This window comes from Canis lupus, chromosome 20, assembly GCF_011100685.1.
Source record: "Canis lupus familiaris isolate Mischka breed German Shepherd chromosome 20, alternate assembly UU_Cfam_GSD_1.0, whole genome shotgun sequence".
Taxonomy (NCBI): Eukaryota; Metazoa; Chordata; class Mammalia; order Carnivora; family Canidae; genus Canis; species Canis lupus.
The window spans coordinates 55031995-55048541 of record NC_049241.1 but is presented as its reverse complement, the minus strand read 5'-3'; the positions used below and the strand labels follow the sequence as shown (position 1 = coordinate 55048541).

At 59.4% G+C, this 16547-nt stretch overlaps 1 protein-coding gene across 18 annotated transcripts in view; it reads right to left on the bottom strand.

Annotated features, from left to right (window-relative positions):
- Positions 1–16547, bottom strand: part of PTPRS (protein tyrosine phosphatase receptor type S) — a 96204-nt gene that overhangs the window by 19083 nt on the left and 60574 nt on the right. For 8 of the 18 annotated variants that reach the window (XM_038567676.1, XM_038567684.1, XM_038567680.1 and 5 more), the window contains 7 exons: positions 11760–12029; positions 9755–10336; positions 8715–8848; positions 7923–8067; positions 2909–3214; positions 1447–1640; positions 1272–1298 (listed from right to left, as the gene is read on the bottom strand). In XM_038567676.1, the coding sequence (XP_038423604.1) occupies positions 1272–1298; positions 1447–1640; positions 2909–3214; positions 7923–8067; positions 8715–8848; positions 9755–10336; positions 11760–12029 (1658 nt within the window). The remainder of the gene's footprint in view (positions 1–1271; positions 1299–1446; positions 1641–2908; positions 3215–7922; positions 8068–8714; positions 8849–9754; positions 10337–11759; positions 12030–16547) is intronic. The other 10 variants (XM_038567688.1, XM_038567691.1, XM_038567689.1 and 7 more) reach the window with 3 other exon arrangements.

Here is a 16547-nt window from a genome sequence, read left to right as displayed (position 1 = left end):
CTAATACATTTTTTGCCTGTTACGCACGTTACGTGTGTTAGGGACTGTATTAGGACAGGAAAGCAGCTCAGGGAAGAGCAAGGAGCTCACGAGCAGGAAGCACGCCTACAGCACTGTCCGTGTTTAGTCAAAAATCAATTGGCAGATAGGCGGGCCTCTGCGGTTCAAACCTGAGTCGTCCAAGGTCAAGTGTATCTGTGTCCTGTTCCCGTGAGCCGTCCTCTCCCGCACTGGCCAGCGACGGCCAGGACGGCGGGCTCAGTGGAGTGCGTCCCCACACTGCCTGGCTGGCACATGACCTACATACAGCAGGCACCCGCCCGCCCGATGTCGGAGCCGCCCGACCTGCACACGTAGCTGCATCCGCCCTTGCCAAGTCACATGGGTGCCCATGTCCCCACACATGCACACCCACAAACACGGTCCAGCATGCCTGGGGGTGGGGGGAGATGGCTCTGGGGTCAAGAGCACGAGGAGGGGGACAGGGGGACGGAGAGGGTCTCCTGGCCCTGAGCCCCCGTGGGAACTCACGCCCCTCCGGCCTGGGCGTAGGGAAGAGGCAGGGCCTATGTGAGGGGTGGGGCTGGTGTCGATGTAACCTCAGGCTTTGGGCTCTCAGAAGAGCCCATGGGTTCGTCTGGGGCAGGAGCACAGCCTGGGGAGAGGCAGCAACGTGCCCAAAGTGCCACATGGCCGTGCCGACTGGCTCGGGGCCTCCGGAGAAAGCTGGGGGAGGGTGACGGGGTGGGGCGGGGAGGATAAGGACAGTCCTGCAGGCCTCCTTCCCTGCCCCGGGCCTGCTGACCCTCTCCCCACTCAAGGGCTGCAGTGAAGGGGATGCCAGAGAGAAATTTCGAGGCCAGAGAAGACTGAGCTGGGTTCGAAAGTGGCCCAACTGCAACCTGGGCCCAGCGGGGGAGGCTGTGGGGTGTAGGGGCAGGGCGAGAGGGCAGGAGAAGCTAGAGCGGAGGCGTGGGGTGGAAACCACGGCTGGGGGCTGGGCGCTGGGCGGGACGAGCCCTGTGGATCTGGGGGCCGCCGGGGTAGGAGGGCTGATGCGTAACCTGATGCGTAACCTCTGAGGCCAGGACCCCGGCAGGGCTCCTACGTCCACGTGCCTGACTGGAGACCGAGAGGTGACCGGCAGGCATCTGGGGCCCAGGGGAGGAGACCCTCTTACAAGGGTCGTGCAGGGGAGGGGTGTGGGGGTATCACATCACTGCGCGGCCCCCGGGACAGCACTGCAATGGCCGGGCAGGGGTGCTACTTACGTATTCGGCCGTGTCGTCCGTCTCCCACTGAGCGTGGGAGGAGGCGGCAGGGGAGAGAGGAGGAGGTGAGCAGGTGGCCCGAGAGGGGCAGAGAAGCGGGGAGAAGGCGGCGGGGTCGGGGAGCCCGCCCGCCCCCCCGGAGCCCCGGCCCGCCCCGCCCCGGCACCCCGCCCACCTGGGCGTCGGCCAGCATGATGTCCTTGATGCGCGGCGGCCCGCGGGCCTCGGCGCCCTCCATGCGGACGTAGTGGACCTGGTAGCCGCGGATCTGGCCGTGCTGCCGGCCGGGCGCGGGCGAGCGCCACAGCACGCGGATGGCCGTGGCGTTGAGCGCCTCCGCCTCCACCTTCCGCGGCGGCGCGCTGGGCACTGGCGGGGGCAGGGGAGGGGCGGGCAGGGCCGTTACTGGGGCGCCTGGCCCTGCCCCCGGGCAGCACCGCTGCCCGATGCCAGGGTGCCAAGCGGCTGCCGGGTAACTGGGCGGTCTGAGCGCTCACCGCCAGCTGGGAGGGCAGGCCTCCTTCCCGGATCCCACAGCCCCACGGGGGGGCGGGGGGTGCCCAGTGCTGTGCGCCGCGTACAGATGGGCAACTAAGGCCCCCCAGAGCCTAAGACACCTGCCCAGGGCCACACAACAGGAGTGGGCCCTGCACGCCCCGCTCCACGGGCGTTACCCACTTGCCTCCATCCTAACAGCATCCCTTCCAGGCAGGGCTCTCACTCCCACTTTACAGATGGGGGAACCGGGCCCCCTGAGCATTGGGCCCTTGACTGCAGGGTCAGGTAGAAACAAAGCCCGGGTCTGAACCCAGGCAGCCCAGCTGTGTGCCCCGATGCGTTCCAGGACGCAGCCAGCCCCCCCGGACCACACCCCAAGGTCTGGCACCAACAACCGCTTCTCTTCGTCCCTCTTCCCTCCTAGTGTGGGGGCTGCCGCCGAGCCTCTCCGGCCTCGGCTCTCGAGAGGCAGGCCGGGTTCCCGACGCCACGGACCTGCACTTTTATGGGAGAAGCTGCTTGCATTTTCCCCCTGTAGCCCAGTTTCTGCCAACGGACTCCAGACCAGAGCCTCACCTCCCTCTGCAGCTCAAAACTTTCTAGCTGGAGGTCAGCCACAGCCCCACCGGGGGTGTTTACACCACAGAAGCTGGCCATGGCTGCGGATAGGTCTCCACGCCCCAGAGCTGGTTGTTAACACCACCGGCGCGCCGCAGCCTACTCGCCAGATAGGATGGCTCAGCCCTGAGCTGCAGATCCTGGCTTCCCCTGCCTTATCCTAAGAATCTAAAAGCTACGCTTCTGGGGGTCAAGGACCATTAAGTTTGGTGCAAGTGCTGCGGCCCGTTCCCCACACTGTTTCCATACTTTCCACCATCGGACCCAAAACTACAGGGCTGCCAGCTGAACCTCCCAGGCACAGGGCTGGGGAGGAACTACGGCCCCGAAGGTCTAGGATGGAGAATTCCAGGACCAAGGAGCCCGGGATTCCTCGGGGAGGCCGGGCCGCCTGCTTCACGTCTGCCCCTCAAGACTGCGGCGTCTACCTCTTGACCACCAGCCAGCCCAGTTTTGCAGAAGGTGCCGAGGCGCGGGGCGAGCTGGGGCCTGCGGGGTCCCCGGCAGGGCCCGGTGCTTACCGTCCTCGTCGGTGCGGATGACCACGGGCGAGCTCTCGGGCCCTGGTCCCACCTCTGTGTGAGCGACAGTCGTGATGCGGTACTCGGTCCACTTGTCCAAGGCCTCCAGCAGGATCTGGGTGGTGGTCGGGGGGATGCCGTTCACCTCCTTGGGTTGCGGATCGTCCGAGCCCAGCGGTCGGTAGCGGACGCTATAGCTCACCAGGGCCCCGTTGTGCGTGTCCGGCGGCGGTGGGCGCCAACTTACCAAAATGGCCGTGGAGCGCGTGCTGACACATTTAACGTCTTGAGGGGGGGCTGACGGTTCTATGGGGGGGAGAACGTGGGGGCGGGGAGGGGAGGCGGGATGGGCGGGGAGGGGGGCGGGGAAACAAAAGATGGGAAAGAGAAAATAAAACAGAAGATGATAACAAACAAAACAGAACCAAACCAAAGAGAAGTCGAACCCAAAAGAAGCGGGTGTCAACCAAAGGTGAGATGGACGGGTGGGGATGGGGCCGGGAGGGCTGGCCAAGAACACTGCGCTCAGCGCCCGGGGCTGCACCTGCTCCGCTCGCGGGAGGTCCTGGGGGGCAGGCCGCCCCAGTCCCCGGGGACGTGCGCACGCGTGGACGCGTGTGGGGAGCGGAGGTAACATCCCCACTCGGGAGGCACCTCTCGTGCACTAGGCCCCGGCGCCAGGGGCGTCACGGAATAACACAGAAAGCGTCTATTTAATGAACCCCTGCGATGTGCCAGGCAGCAGGCCACGGGCTTCAGAGAAGCACAGAAAATATACTTAGTCATTGAACACCTACTGTGTGCCGGCCCTGGCACCAAGGACAGAGCGCACTAAAATACTTCTTGAATGAACACCTACTGTGCGCCGGGCGCGGCACAGGGATGGACCAACGTTAAACACGCTAATTGGCTGAGCGTCTCCTGTGTGCCGGGCACCACGCCAGGTGATGGTGATAAAAGCCCCACTTTATCAGGCACCTACTGTGTGCTTCGGCACAGCGCTAAGCCTTATAGGGTAACAGTAAATGCGGTGCCAGGAGAGCAGCACTGCCAGGGTAAAAGCAGCAAAAGTCCCATTTACTGGGCACCTACTGTATGCTGGGCACAGCGGAAGAGCTTCACAGGTTAACAACAGAAGCATCTGTGTACCGGGCACCTGGGTTCTATCAGGGGCCCCAGAGGCCACCCCAGGGCTTACTTCAACTAGGACCACACTCTCGGCCTCACGTGGGAGACAAAATAATGCACATGTCTTGAGCACCTACTGTTTGCCAGTTAGCATGCTGAGGGCTTTAAAGAATAATACCAGCGCCTGTTAACTGGACACTTGCTGGGCTGCTACCAGCCTCAGGGATTTAGAGATAGTATAGCCCCGATTAGCAACTACTGTGTGCCAAGGTCTTTACAGATCTTAGTTCTTCTGGCACCACAGTAAGTCCATCACAGAACAATGGCAAGTCTTATTTACTGAGCACCTACTATGCGCTGGGCATCGTAATAGCCCTCTAATGGTAAACACGGCAGTTCTCATTTACATGGAACCTACTGCAGGCCAGGCAGTGTGGTAAGGACTTTTTAAAAAACAGGTCCACATAAAAAGGACCTACTATGTGCCAGGCCCTGTGCAAGGGGCCTTACTGAAAAAACAGCAACAGAGCCCCACCTACTAAACATTATGTGTTAGGCACCGTGCTAAGGGCCTTGTAGAACACAGTGCTCACTTTTTTAAGCACCTACTGCGTGCCGAGTGCTGTGCTAAGGGCTTTATATATAAATGGTAATGGTTTTTACTCTCGAGCACCTACTGTTTGTGCATCCAGTTGCCAAAGGCTTTACAGATGACAACCTCACGTTCTGAGCAAAACCTGTGTAGCCAAGACCATGCTAGGCCCTGTCAGGCTCACAATGGCTCTGACTTGAGTGCCTACTATGTGCCTAGAGCCAGGCCAACCTCCTTAAAGAAAGTGCCACTTATCGAGCACTTGCTGTATGACAGCCATTATGTCAAGGGCTTCTCGGAACAATAATCTTAGTCCCCATGTTTGGGGGCACCTACTGTGCACCGGGCACCAGGGAAAGCTTGTTAAAAATGACTAACAGCTTCCATTCGTTGGGTGCCAATTCTGTGCCAATCTGTGCTTAGATTTAAAAGAGCATTTATGAAACACCTATGGTGTGCCAGGCAGTGTGCTAAGGGCTCTGTTAAATAACATTAAGTCCCCATCTGCTCAGTACCTACTATGAGACTGTATTAAGGCCATCACCAGTAATAAACCTCATAGTCTATGCATCGCCTCTTCTGCACACCCCATACCCTACGCCCTTTACGCTCAAAATGTGTCCCCCAATATACCTCATTTAATTCTCAGGACATATAAGTGGCTGAAGCTATCACCCCTCCAGCCTCCTTCCACGTTACAGGTGGGAAAATCAATTTCAAAGTCCACCTGCCTGGTTTTCTATGAGCACCAGTTGTGTACCTACTGGCTGCCAGACCCCACCTAGGGTTTTTGTGTATCACCTCCCACCTCACAGATGAAGAAACTAAGGCCGGAAAAAGCAAGCTGCCTTCCCAAGGGCATGTGGTGAGAGCCAGGTATTTGAACCCAGGCTCAGCTGTTGTGGAGGGGCTGCCTTGATGGAGGATGGGGACTCAGACCTCAGCCTCAGGCAAGTTGACGATGGCTGGAGCCACACTACTTTAACTGCCCATAGCTCCAGAATTCTCCTTGCTTGCGGGGAAGCCCAGAGAGGCCACTGGCTTTGCCTCACGTCAAGGTACATACAACCCTCACCATGATGGCAGCCCCATTTGTGTTTAGAGAGTACTTGTTACGTGCACACCCCAAGGCAGGGGCACCCAGAGATGAATCAGAGGCTCCTGTCCTCAAAGACATCAGGCTACAAGACAGCCCAGAGGCCTCTCCGATGGCTTATTTCAACTAGAATGACCCTCTGGCCTCACTTAAAGTGAAATGCCGGAGTCCCCTCCTCGATACGAGATACTTGGGGCCCTCTCCCCCATTTCTTGACCAGCCACCCCAACCAAAAGTGCCTGGGGGAATCAGGCAGGAGTGGAAAAAAAACAAAACAAAACCAACCAAAGAATGTGCTGGAAGGAATGGATTCACTGAGAAAGGGGGAGGAAAAATAAAATCAAAACCATAATAAAATAAGAAACAACGGTGATGGTGATGATGATGAGAAAAACCATAATAAAAGAAAGAAAGACGCCTTCCAGAAAACTCCCAGTCTGGTTACCTACCTTCCACTCTTCAACTGCTAACTTATAAGACTTTCTTACGAGGGAGGGATTGGCGGAGTGCTGAGCTACAAGGCCAGACCGAGCTCTGGGTGGGTCTCCAGATGCAAGCGGGCCCAAGCCCTGCTCTGGCCCCCAGTGTGGGCACGCTGCAGTTCCGGACTGGCGCCGACGAGGCGGGAAGGTGAGACGGTGTGGGGAGACCCACGGCTGAGTGGTCTGGCCTCCACCTACCCTTGAGTTCAGCCTAAGAAGCCCGCAGTCCCCAGGGGGGTATGCCTGGCCCTGAGTCTTGCTGCCAGTTCTCTCGGGCCCCACCCGTCTCGGGGTGAGAAGTGGGGAGTCCCTTCTCTCCCACTCCCTGTCCTGGGCCGCCCCAGAGGTTCGCGTGTGGCTGGGCCAAAGCCGCTTTGTTGACGACCACGGAGGCCGCCTCCTTCACAATCCGGCCCAACCTGCGTGGTATCTTCAGGGGTGGGGGAGACGGTGTGATGGCCCCACAGACAAGCACGGGTGGCAGGGAGCTCCAGATTCCCCATTCCTGACCAGACGTGGCTCCTGGCCGTGGGGTGGAGAGTTCTGGGGGCTAAATTTGGGCTCTGGACTCTGTGCAGCCCAGAGCTGCCGGAGCCCAGGCTGGGGGGCACGCAGGGTGGGCCGTGTTTGTGAACCTGCTTGAGACCAGCGCGTACTCACCTTCGCGGCACCTGTGCCAGTCTCTCACGTGGCCGCCCAAGCCACAGGACACCCTCACTGATCGCCTCGCGCACAAACACGCCCAGACGCCTGTGAGCTGCAGAGCTCTCGGCTCGGCACGGGGTGGGGGTGGGTGGGGGGTAGTGGGGAGGGCAGGAGGGGGCTGGGGGGGGGAGGTGGTGGCAGGGCTGCCGTGTCTCCGAGGCCCCTGACCCCAGCGGCTCAGACACCTAGGCCCAAGCTTCCGTCTCTCGCGACTGACCCGTGCCGCCCTGTGTGCGCACACCCAGGGGGACGTGAAGGTCTGAACACCGAGGCTGCTTCCAGAACAAGGCCTGGGGTGGTGCGCGGTGACTGACTGGGGAGGGGAGAGGAGGAAGGGGCCACGGCAGGCTAGGCTGAGCGCAGAAGAGGGGCAGAGGGAGGAGGGGAGGCAGGGAGACCGCGGGATCAAGGCCCTGCCTAGGCCCTGAGCTCAGAGCAGGCAAGGGGCAGGGCGGCGGTAGGCGCCACACGGTGGCCCAGAGGCAGCTGCCAGCTGCGGTGTTCTGGCCACAGGGTGACTCGTCTGCGACAGGGAGGCAGGGCGGGCACCGCAAAGACTCCAGGGATGCAAGAGCCTGTCCTGGGGCCTGCCCCCCTCCCCTCCTGCTCCTGCCCCTGGCAATGGGGACCCTGTCTGGGGGCGGGGGCGGGCAGGGCCATCTGGGGAGGCACTGATCTCTATGCACTGTGCTCCCTGGGAATCAGCCTCCCACAGCCCTCCAACGCCTGTGGGGGCACAGCAAGGCCGCCGGCGAGCCCCAGATTCGGGCGGGACCCGGAAGGAGGGAGAAGGTGCAGATGACACCCGTCGCCGCCCTAGGGGCGAACCTCGTCGCCCCAGGGCTCCAGGCCCAGGGGCCCGCGGGGAAGCGGGGCCTGCGGGAACCCCCAGCGCCGCGGGTGGGCTCGTGCGCCCGGGGCCAGGCGCCCCCCACCCGCTGCGGAGGCTGGGCCGGGTCCGCGAGCGCCGGGGCCCCCCGCGGGGAAGGGCGGGGTCCACGAGACACCTACTGGACTGCAGTGTGCGCTGCCGCACCACCGAGGTGAAGGCGCCCAGGCCCTGCGAGGAGCGCGCCGCCAGGCGGAAGGCGTACTCCGTGTTGGGCTTGAGGTCGTCCACCACGAACGCCGTGGCCGGGTCGAAGGTCCTCCCCACCTGGGGACGGGGTGGGGGTGGGGGTGGGGGTGGGGCGGGGGTGGGGTCACGGGAGACCCAGGGAGCCAGAGGGCAGAGACACAGATTGTGAGAGACACACACAGGAGAGCAGAATGGACAGAGACAGTGAGGGACGCGGACAGAGATGCGGGGGGGGGGGGGGGGGGGGAGGGGAGAGGGAGAGAGGGGGGAGGGGGGAGGGAGAGAGGTGGAGGGAGAGAGGGGGGAGGGGGAGAGAGGGGAGGGGAGGGGGGAGGGGGAAACATCCGCGATGATGGGGGGGGTGGAGGTGGGGGGATGCGGGGCGGGGGGGAGGTCACAGAGACATCCAGGCACTGGGTCAGCAGGACTCTAGGGCGCGCCTCCCCGCCCCCAACACCACGCCCCGCCCCTACTGGCCTCGCTCATATGCCCCACCCCGCAGGCTCCGCCCACAGGCCCCGCCCCCATCACCATGCCACACCTCCACAGGCCCCGCCCCTAGCACCATGCCCACCCCTCCCTGCCCCCACAGGCTCCGCCCCACTACCATGCCCCGCCCCCAGCACCACGCCCTGCCCCGAAGGCCCCACCCACAGGCCCCGCCCCCCGCAGGCCCCGCCCCTCCCCACCCCCACCCCCAATACCACGCCCCCCGGCCCCAGTACCTCTCGGCCGTGGTCGCCCTCCCGGAACAGGAGCTCGTACTTGATGATGCTCTCCTGCCGCGAGGGGCTCCACGAGAGCCCGATGCTCGTCTCGGACTTGGCCTCGGCCCTGAAGTTCATGGGCTGGCCGGGCACTGCGGGGAGGGGACAGGAGGGGAAATGGGGGTGGCCGGGGAGGGGTCCACACCACCTGAGGTGCCCAACCCACTGGGTGGCCCGTTCTCCCAAAGAGAGCCCCATGAAGCTCAGCTCTGCCTCGGAGGGAAGGCTGCCCGCTCCCGGACGCTCCTCCTGGAATGTTCTCCACCCTTCTTATTTCTCTTATCTTCCCCAGGGGGGCCCCCTACCAGCACCCCATTGTCAGGGGCCCACCTCAATTCCCCCACCCTCTCTGATTCCCCTAAATCAAATGCCGGAGATTGTGGGGGTGATGTTTCCAACCATGGATTCCCCATCCTGTATGTGCTCTGTGGCAGCAGGGGACCAACCCCTGTGTCCCTTCTCTCGGGCCACAGCTGAGTCTTGGATTTGAGGTTCTGAAGGCTGAGCCCGTCCAGAAACCCACAGAGAGCTGGAGCCCCACATGCCTGAACGGTCCACCCCCAGCCTGCCCCTTGACCTGAGCGGCCAGGAGGCCAGCCTGCTGCCTTTGGGCAGATACGCTTTCCCTTTATAATTTCAAAGCAGGTGGCAGCAATCTCTCCGACGAGAAGGGAGAGCAGGGGATCTCAAACTCAGACACAGCCGCTGGGATGTGTCTGGATGTCCAATCATAGCCCTGCCGGCTTGCCAAATTGAATCTCCCAAGAGAAGACAGAAATGTGGGTTTTCTGGGACAACTTCCTGCTTTGAAACGCTAGCACGAAAATATTTTAAAGCACCACGCAGGATGAATAAACCACTTTGTGGCTTCCAGGCAAGATCAGCCAGCTGTATGCTCCGAGATCCACGACTGGGGCCACCCCCCCAACTGCCTCCTGTTTCAATGGCCCCGAATCCTGCTGTCCCCACCGAAGCCGCACCTCCCACGGGCATCTCACCTCCCTGCTGCGTCTTGACCTGGATGGGATCCGAGAGGGGCCCGTCGCCCACGGAGGTGAAAGCCAGCACGCGCACGGTGTACGTCTCGTCCTCCAGCAGGCTGCCCACGGTGGTCAGCAGGCTGTCATCCACGTTGTGCTTCTGCCAGTTGCCCACGGGGTGCTCGGGTTCCATGGTGTAGTAGATGCGGTAGCCCCGGATCAGGCCGTTGGGCTCCACGGGCTCCTCCCACTGGATGATCATGGTGGTGGCGCTGAGCATGCGGGCCTGCACGTTACGTGGGGCGCTAGCTGGGGCCTGCTCGCCTGTGCGGGTGACCACTGACTCACTGGGGGGCCCCTGGCCAATGGAGTTGACAGCAGACACCCAGATCTCATACTCCGAGTTGGGGCTCAGGCCACCGATGCTGTAACGTGTCGTGGTGATGTCCTCTTTGATCTGGTACGGCCCGTCCTGGCTCTTGGATTTGTATTCGATGACGTAGTAGGACACAGGGTCTGGGTTGCCTGAGTCCCACGTGATGGTGATGCTGGTGGCTGTGTTCTCTGTCACCACAGGAGTCCCCGGGGCTTTGGGGAGAGCTGTGGGTGGGAGGCACGGTGACACATCAGGCACGCTGGCTGCAGACCCCAAAGGCTGCAGGACTCTCAACCATGCAACTGCCCTAATGACCCCCATCCCATCATCTAGAGCAGGGTTTGGCAAGCTATGGTCTGAAGACCAGCACCTGTTTTTATAAATAAAGTTTTATTGGAACGTAATCGTGCCTACGTAGAGCAGATGGCTGCTTCTGCACTACAGGGGCAGAGCTGGGGGTGGGAGGGTGCTGCAGGAGACTAGATGGCCCGTATAGCTGAAAATACTAACTTAAAGAAAAAAAAATGTGTTCTTTAAGAAAAATATTGACTCTTGAAGTTGTTGGTGCCCCTGGTCTGTTCCTCTCTCTGTGGTTTACTCTGCTCAGCCACGCCGTCTGCTCACACATCACACCTGCTGTGCCCCGTACCTGAAATGCTCTATCCCCCCACATGGCCAGCTCCTTCTCATTCCTCAAAGCCTCCACTCCACCCTGGCTAGCAGCACCCTTGCCCGACTCTTAGCAGGGACCTGGGTTTTGTTCACAGCTGTGTCCCCGGCACGTGGATAACTGTGACTTTCTCTCCTACTTGTCCCAAGTCTTCATGTCACAGAGGCCCCAGGAGAAGTTCAATCCCTCAGCAACATGACCAACCAACCAGCTAATGCTGACACCTTCTAGGGCCCTAGGACAAGGGCTTGGCAAACTCTGTGGGCAACGGGCCACACGGTTAACTATTTTCAGCTTTGTAGGCCAGGAGTCTTTGTTGGGACTACTCAGCTCTGCTCCTGGAGCCCTGGAGCCCCAAAGCTGCTACAGACAAGGCATGGATGAATGAGTGTGGCTGTGTGCCAATAAAACTTTATTTGTAAGAACAAGTGGAGGGCCAGATGCAGCCTGCAGGTGGTAGTTTGCCGGCCCCTGTTCTAAAGCTAGAAAAGTCTTTGGGGGCACCTTGGAAATCTCACCACAAACTTGAGACGCCAGGAGAATCGTAGTCCCCTGTTCCCGGCCCCATCTCTCTGAGTCTGCACAGGCTGTTTCCTTCCCTTAGAAATGTTTTCCACCTTCTCTGGCGTGTTCTCTGACCTAACTTTCCTGGGAGCTGAGACCTTTGCTCTGGAGGGTCTGAACAGCGCCACATGGTCCCCGTCACCATCCCCATCAGGCTGTATCACAGCTGCCTGGCTACCTGGGTGTCTCTCACGCCGGACTCTCCCTTCAGCAGAACAAGGCCATGTCGCCCTCCACAGGGCCAGGGCCAGGATAATGTGTAACCCATAAATACCTGTTCATAAACCAGTGTCCCCTTCCCAGCCATGAATGACCAAAGCCAGAATGGCAGAGCTTTTCCACCTGTAACCCCCCGACCTGGGCCCGGGGTCAAGAGGTGACCTGCCTTCCTGGGCCCCATGGGCCCCGCTTACATTTCACTGTGATCTGGGCCACGGCCTCGATGACGCCCAGGCTGGACATGGCCACACACGTGTAGTTGGCAGAGTCCTTGACATCTGTGAGTTCTAGCACATTCCGACCCACGGGCATGTCGTCTTCAGGCGTCAGGTCTTCGGCCCCCTGCATCCACTTGACGTATGGCATGGGCGAGCCCACGGCCACGCAGGTAATGTTCACGTTGCCACCTGGCATGATCTCGTGGCTCATGGGCAAGATGGAGAATCGCGGAGCCACGCGGCGGACTGGGGGTGGGCGGCGGCGGGTGGGGTGGGGGGGAGGGAGGGTGCAGGGTGGGAGTGGGTGGGGAGACGGGATGCAGAGGGGAAAAGAAAGAAAAGCAGGAAGAAAGAAAGAAAGAAAGAAAGAAGGAAGGAAAGAAAGAAAAAAAGGAAAAAAAAAAAGTGGAAAACAATTTAAATATAAACAGGGCTGTTTCTTTCCCCCCAAGCTGAAATTTTTTTTTCTTCCAAATGAAAAGAAAACAAAAAAACCAAATTAAAAAATCAAATTTCAACACAAAGAAACCAAAACTTCAAAGGAAGGTACTTCACAAACAATATATAGAGAGATATATCGATATATAATAAAAAGAGACATGAAGCATTATTTCATAGCAACAGGGTTTCAGAGACCAGAGTGGCTGGTCACAGCACAGTTACGAACACAAAAATTTATCAGCTGTTTCTCATCTTTGCTGACAGACGTGGCTTCAGGGAGCAGCCCCTCCGCCCGCTCTCCCAAGTAGGGAGCGTTGGAAGATTCTGGCTGCAGGTGTCGGGGCTGCAGGTTGGGGGGACGGGGGGCCCCTGGGGGAAGTTGGACCTGGGAGCCGGGAGGTCACAGAGGCCAGCGGCGCCAGGAGGCGGAGGGGGCCGGGACCTCGGCCCCCCCTCGACCCTCGTCCCTACTGGTGACTCGGGGGCCCTGCCCACTTCCCGGGGAGGGGGGTCCCTCAGGGAAAAGATGAGAAACTCTAATGAAATTTTTGTGGTTTTTGGGTTTAGAAACCCTTCTAAAAGCTTCTGTCGGGTCTGACAAGTTTCCATTGATAGATGCAGCTCTCAGAATCACAAACAGCATGCAAAATAGGTTGGTTGAGAGAGAGAGAGAGAGAGAGAGAGAGAGAGAGGCAGCAGGAGGGACAGAGAGAGAGGTAATGCAAGGGAAGAGGCCTGGGTTTCAGGGGCCTTCGGTGCACACTCATGGGTGCCGGAGAAGAGAGAGAGCGAGAGCGAGAGCAAGAGAGTGAGAGAGAGCGAGAGAGAGCGAGAGAGAGAGAGCGGAGCCACGGGAGAGAGCGGGAAGACAGGCCCAGAGAGAGGGAGGCAGAGACAGAGAAGGAGGGAGGAGGGGGCCCACTTCAATGCTGCATATTAACTCTAGCGGATGTGACCCAATGTGACATGTCACATTGTCACATCACAACCCTAGCAGAATCATAAATAGGATATTAATAATTAATAATAATAATAATAATAATAATAATAAAACGAGGGAATGAACTGGAACGTTGAGAAAACAGGGACATGTTCTGTGCGTTTCTCAGCGGGGAAGCGGGTGCAGCCTTCTGTTCCAATCTCGCAGACCGTGAAGGCAGCAGGATGCATTTCGGGGGCTCCATTTTCGGAAGCTGGACAGGTTTTGGGGCTGGGGGGGTGCTAATGGGCACCTGAACTTCCAAAAGGCGTGGCTGCGCCACGGGAGGTGTTCAACTGCAGTGGGAGGGACCTGCGTTGACCTGGTTGGTAGAGAGATCCTTCTGAGCCAGAAAGAGGTTGCCCCTGGCTGAGAGCTTGGGGTCTCAAAAGCACCCCCTGCCCGTGCATGGGAGGGTCCTCAGCTTTCGGTGGGTCAGAGTCTTGTCTGCAACTACCGAGATGACAGACCTGGAAGTCGAGGGTCAACGGGGCCACGAAACGCCTTTGGGCACCCTGACCTGCCTCTGACTGCGCACTGCTGGTAGGGGGTGGTTGTCGGGGTTGTGGCTCGCCTTACACGGAGGAGGGGGCTCCAGGGGCCAGAGGGCAGCAGCCCGGTTCCCGCTCTTGCAGCCCCGCTCCTAAGCTGGAAATCCCAACCCTTCCTTGCTCCCTGAACCCGCAGAGGGATGGAGGCAGAGAGGAGAGGGCAGCTCCGTGGGGGGTGGGAGGCAGGGCAAGGAAGCGGCAGCCCTTCGGAAAAGGAAGCCCCACGAAAAGTCCAGTGTCACGTTGGAGACGGGATGGAAGGAGTGAAAGGTGTCGCTGGAGGGGAGGAGTGGGGGAGGGGGAGACAGAGGGGCCATGCAGACTGGGGGTGAGGGGCGGGGCAGGGCGCTGAGATGGGGGGTGGCTTTCTGGCAGGGCTGGGTGGAGGGTGGGGGGAGTCGGGGGAGAATGGGATCTGGCCAGCCAGCGGACGCGGTCCAGGCCAGCCGCCGGCATCCACAGCGAGGCACGAGTGGGATGCCCAACGCTGCGTTGTCATGGAAACAGAACACGATGGGGGATGAGCGTGGGGGAGCTAATTAATCAAGGAGAGAAAACGGCCTCGACGTCCAAAACAAAACCAGGAGGAACAAATGAAAACACAAAGTGGAAAAAAAAGAAAAATCCACAAAAAAACCCAAACAAAAAAATCCCCTCTGAAACAAAACAGAACACCCAAAAGCAGAAGAAGGAGAAAAAAAAAAAAAAAACCAAAATCAAAAGCCAAAAAGAAAAAACAAAAAAACAAAAAGACATGGAATGTGTGGGGCTGAAAATCGGGGTCTGAAAGGGAGGAGGGCTGTGACTTCCCCAGGGAGGTACTCCCCCCACCCCCAGCAGAACACAGGGTCTGGCCTCCCTGCCCAGCACCCAAGAGCCCCAGCTGCGGGTTCAAGGTGGCCACAGAGGTGAGAGCCTCACAGAGGAAGAGCCCTCGGGGCAAACCAGCCCAGCCCCACTTCTCAGGGACGCCCTGCCCTGCCCTGCCCCTGGCTGAGGGCTCGTCACAGACACGCTGATCACGCTGGCAGGGCAATTCCTCACGACCTCACAGTCTCACACAAAACCTCTCCAGGCTGAGACGGGAGATCCTTCACTTGCCTCGATTTCTCATCTGTGAAATGGGGGTAACTGGGGACCTGCTCAGAAGGTATCACGTTGACTGAGGCAGTGCCCAGCACGCAGAAGGTACTCAGCCTGGGCATGGGGCCAGTGATGTCTCCTCCTGGCCTTCCAGGGTGGGCACGCGGGTGCATGGAGATCAACTCGATTCTCTACCTTATGGGAGTTTGGGATGAATTAAAGAGGAAACAGAATTTCTGTAGAATCCCCATGTCACTTTATTCCTTCCAACTTTGTGTGGCAAATATCTGTACGGCCCATTTTGTGGATGAAGGAGTAGAGGCTCAGAGAAGCGGTGGGGCCAGAGCTCAAAGCCAGGACTGCCTGGGCTCTACCTCTCAGATAGAGCGAGCCTTCTCTCGCCTTGGCAAGTAGCAAGAATCACGGCCAGGTGTCGCTTCTTGGCACCTGGCTCTTTCAGACCCACGTGTCTTTAGGTTCGGGGGACAGCAGAGAGGACAAAAGTCCCCATCAACTGTACAAAAGCCAGGGACCACCTGTTGAATACTATCCAGCGATCATAACAAATGTCCAGAAGCCACGAGAGTAAGACACCCACACAGAGAGGGATTATCGGAATATCAAAGGGGGTAAGGGCCAGCTTTACGATTTAAAAGTTAAATATGAGCCATGTTTATCTGTGTGTAAGGCTCAACATCTTGCCCCAGAGACCCCGTTCACATCGGAACTTATCTTAAAATATCTCCGCCCACACTGGGGGAGATTTTGGAAGACACCTCCAACCTTTTTCAGGAGCAGGGACAAGCATATATCTTGAATATGTAAAAGCCCTGCCGCCTAGGGCTGTTGACCAGAAGTCAGTTAGACGTGCAAGGGCGTTCATCAACAATAGTAATTCTCGTGCTCACGATCCCAAGCATGGCCAGCAGCCATCAGTTAAATGGGCTTGCCAATGCGCTGTAAAAGCTGACAGCTGAGAAACTTTGCCTACCTGCTTTCTCATTCACCTCATCTGCTTCTGAGGGTGTGCTGTAGGAAGAGGGCTGGTTTGCCACGAGCTTGGGGGGGAATCATGCCCATTGGCGCCAGGTGGGCTCAGAACCCCCTGGCGGGGGGGAGGGGGTCTCACGAGGCCTCTGGGCAACCTCCCAGCCAGCAAGGGCGGGCGGCTGACGCTGTGTTCTGCCCAATATGGTGCTGATGCCCACCCACGACATCTTTCCACCCCTGGCTGCAAGCTTGAGGTGCGGGTTAGGAAGTAAGGTGGGCGCAGAGCCCACAGGACGGAGTGGCCCCGCGGGACCCCCGCCCCCAATTACCGACCTGAATGGAGGGTCCAGGCAGGTTATAAGGGGACCACACCAGCCTTGGTCCTCAGCACGCTCCAGCTGGCTCTCGTTTCCAGCTCTTCTCGTCACCGAGTAGCCGGGGGTCCCAGCGGGGGGGACCCGCATGGGTGAGGGGGGTCAGGAGGGTGGGCGGTGGGGGGGGGTGGCAGGTTGGGGGGGGGTGGGTCGCTTCAAACCCCGATTCACATGGAAAAACAACTCAAAAACCGTCAAAGCAACCGGGAGACGACCCCTCCCCCAGGCAGGAAGAGGCAGAAAGTCAAAAACTAAAAGGGGGGGTGGGGTTTGGGGGAGAAAGGGTGGGGAGGGGGTGAGGGGTGAGGGAAAACTCAAAAGTGAGGTGATCTGGTTGGAAGCACTA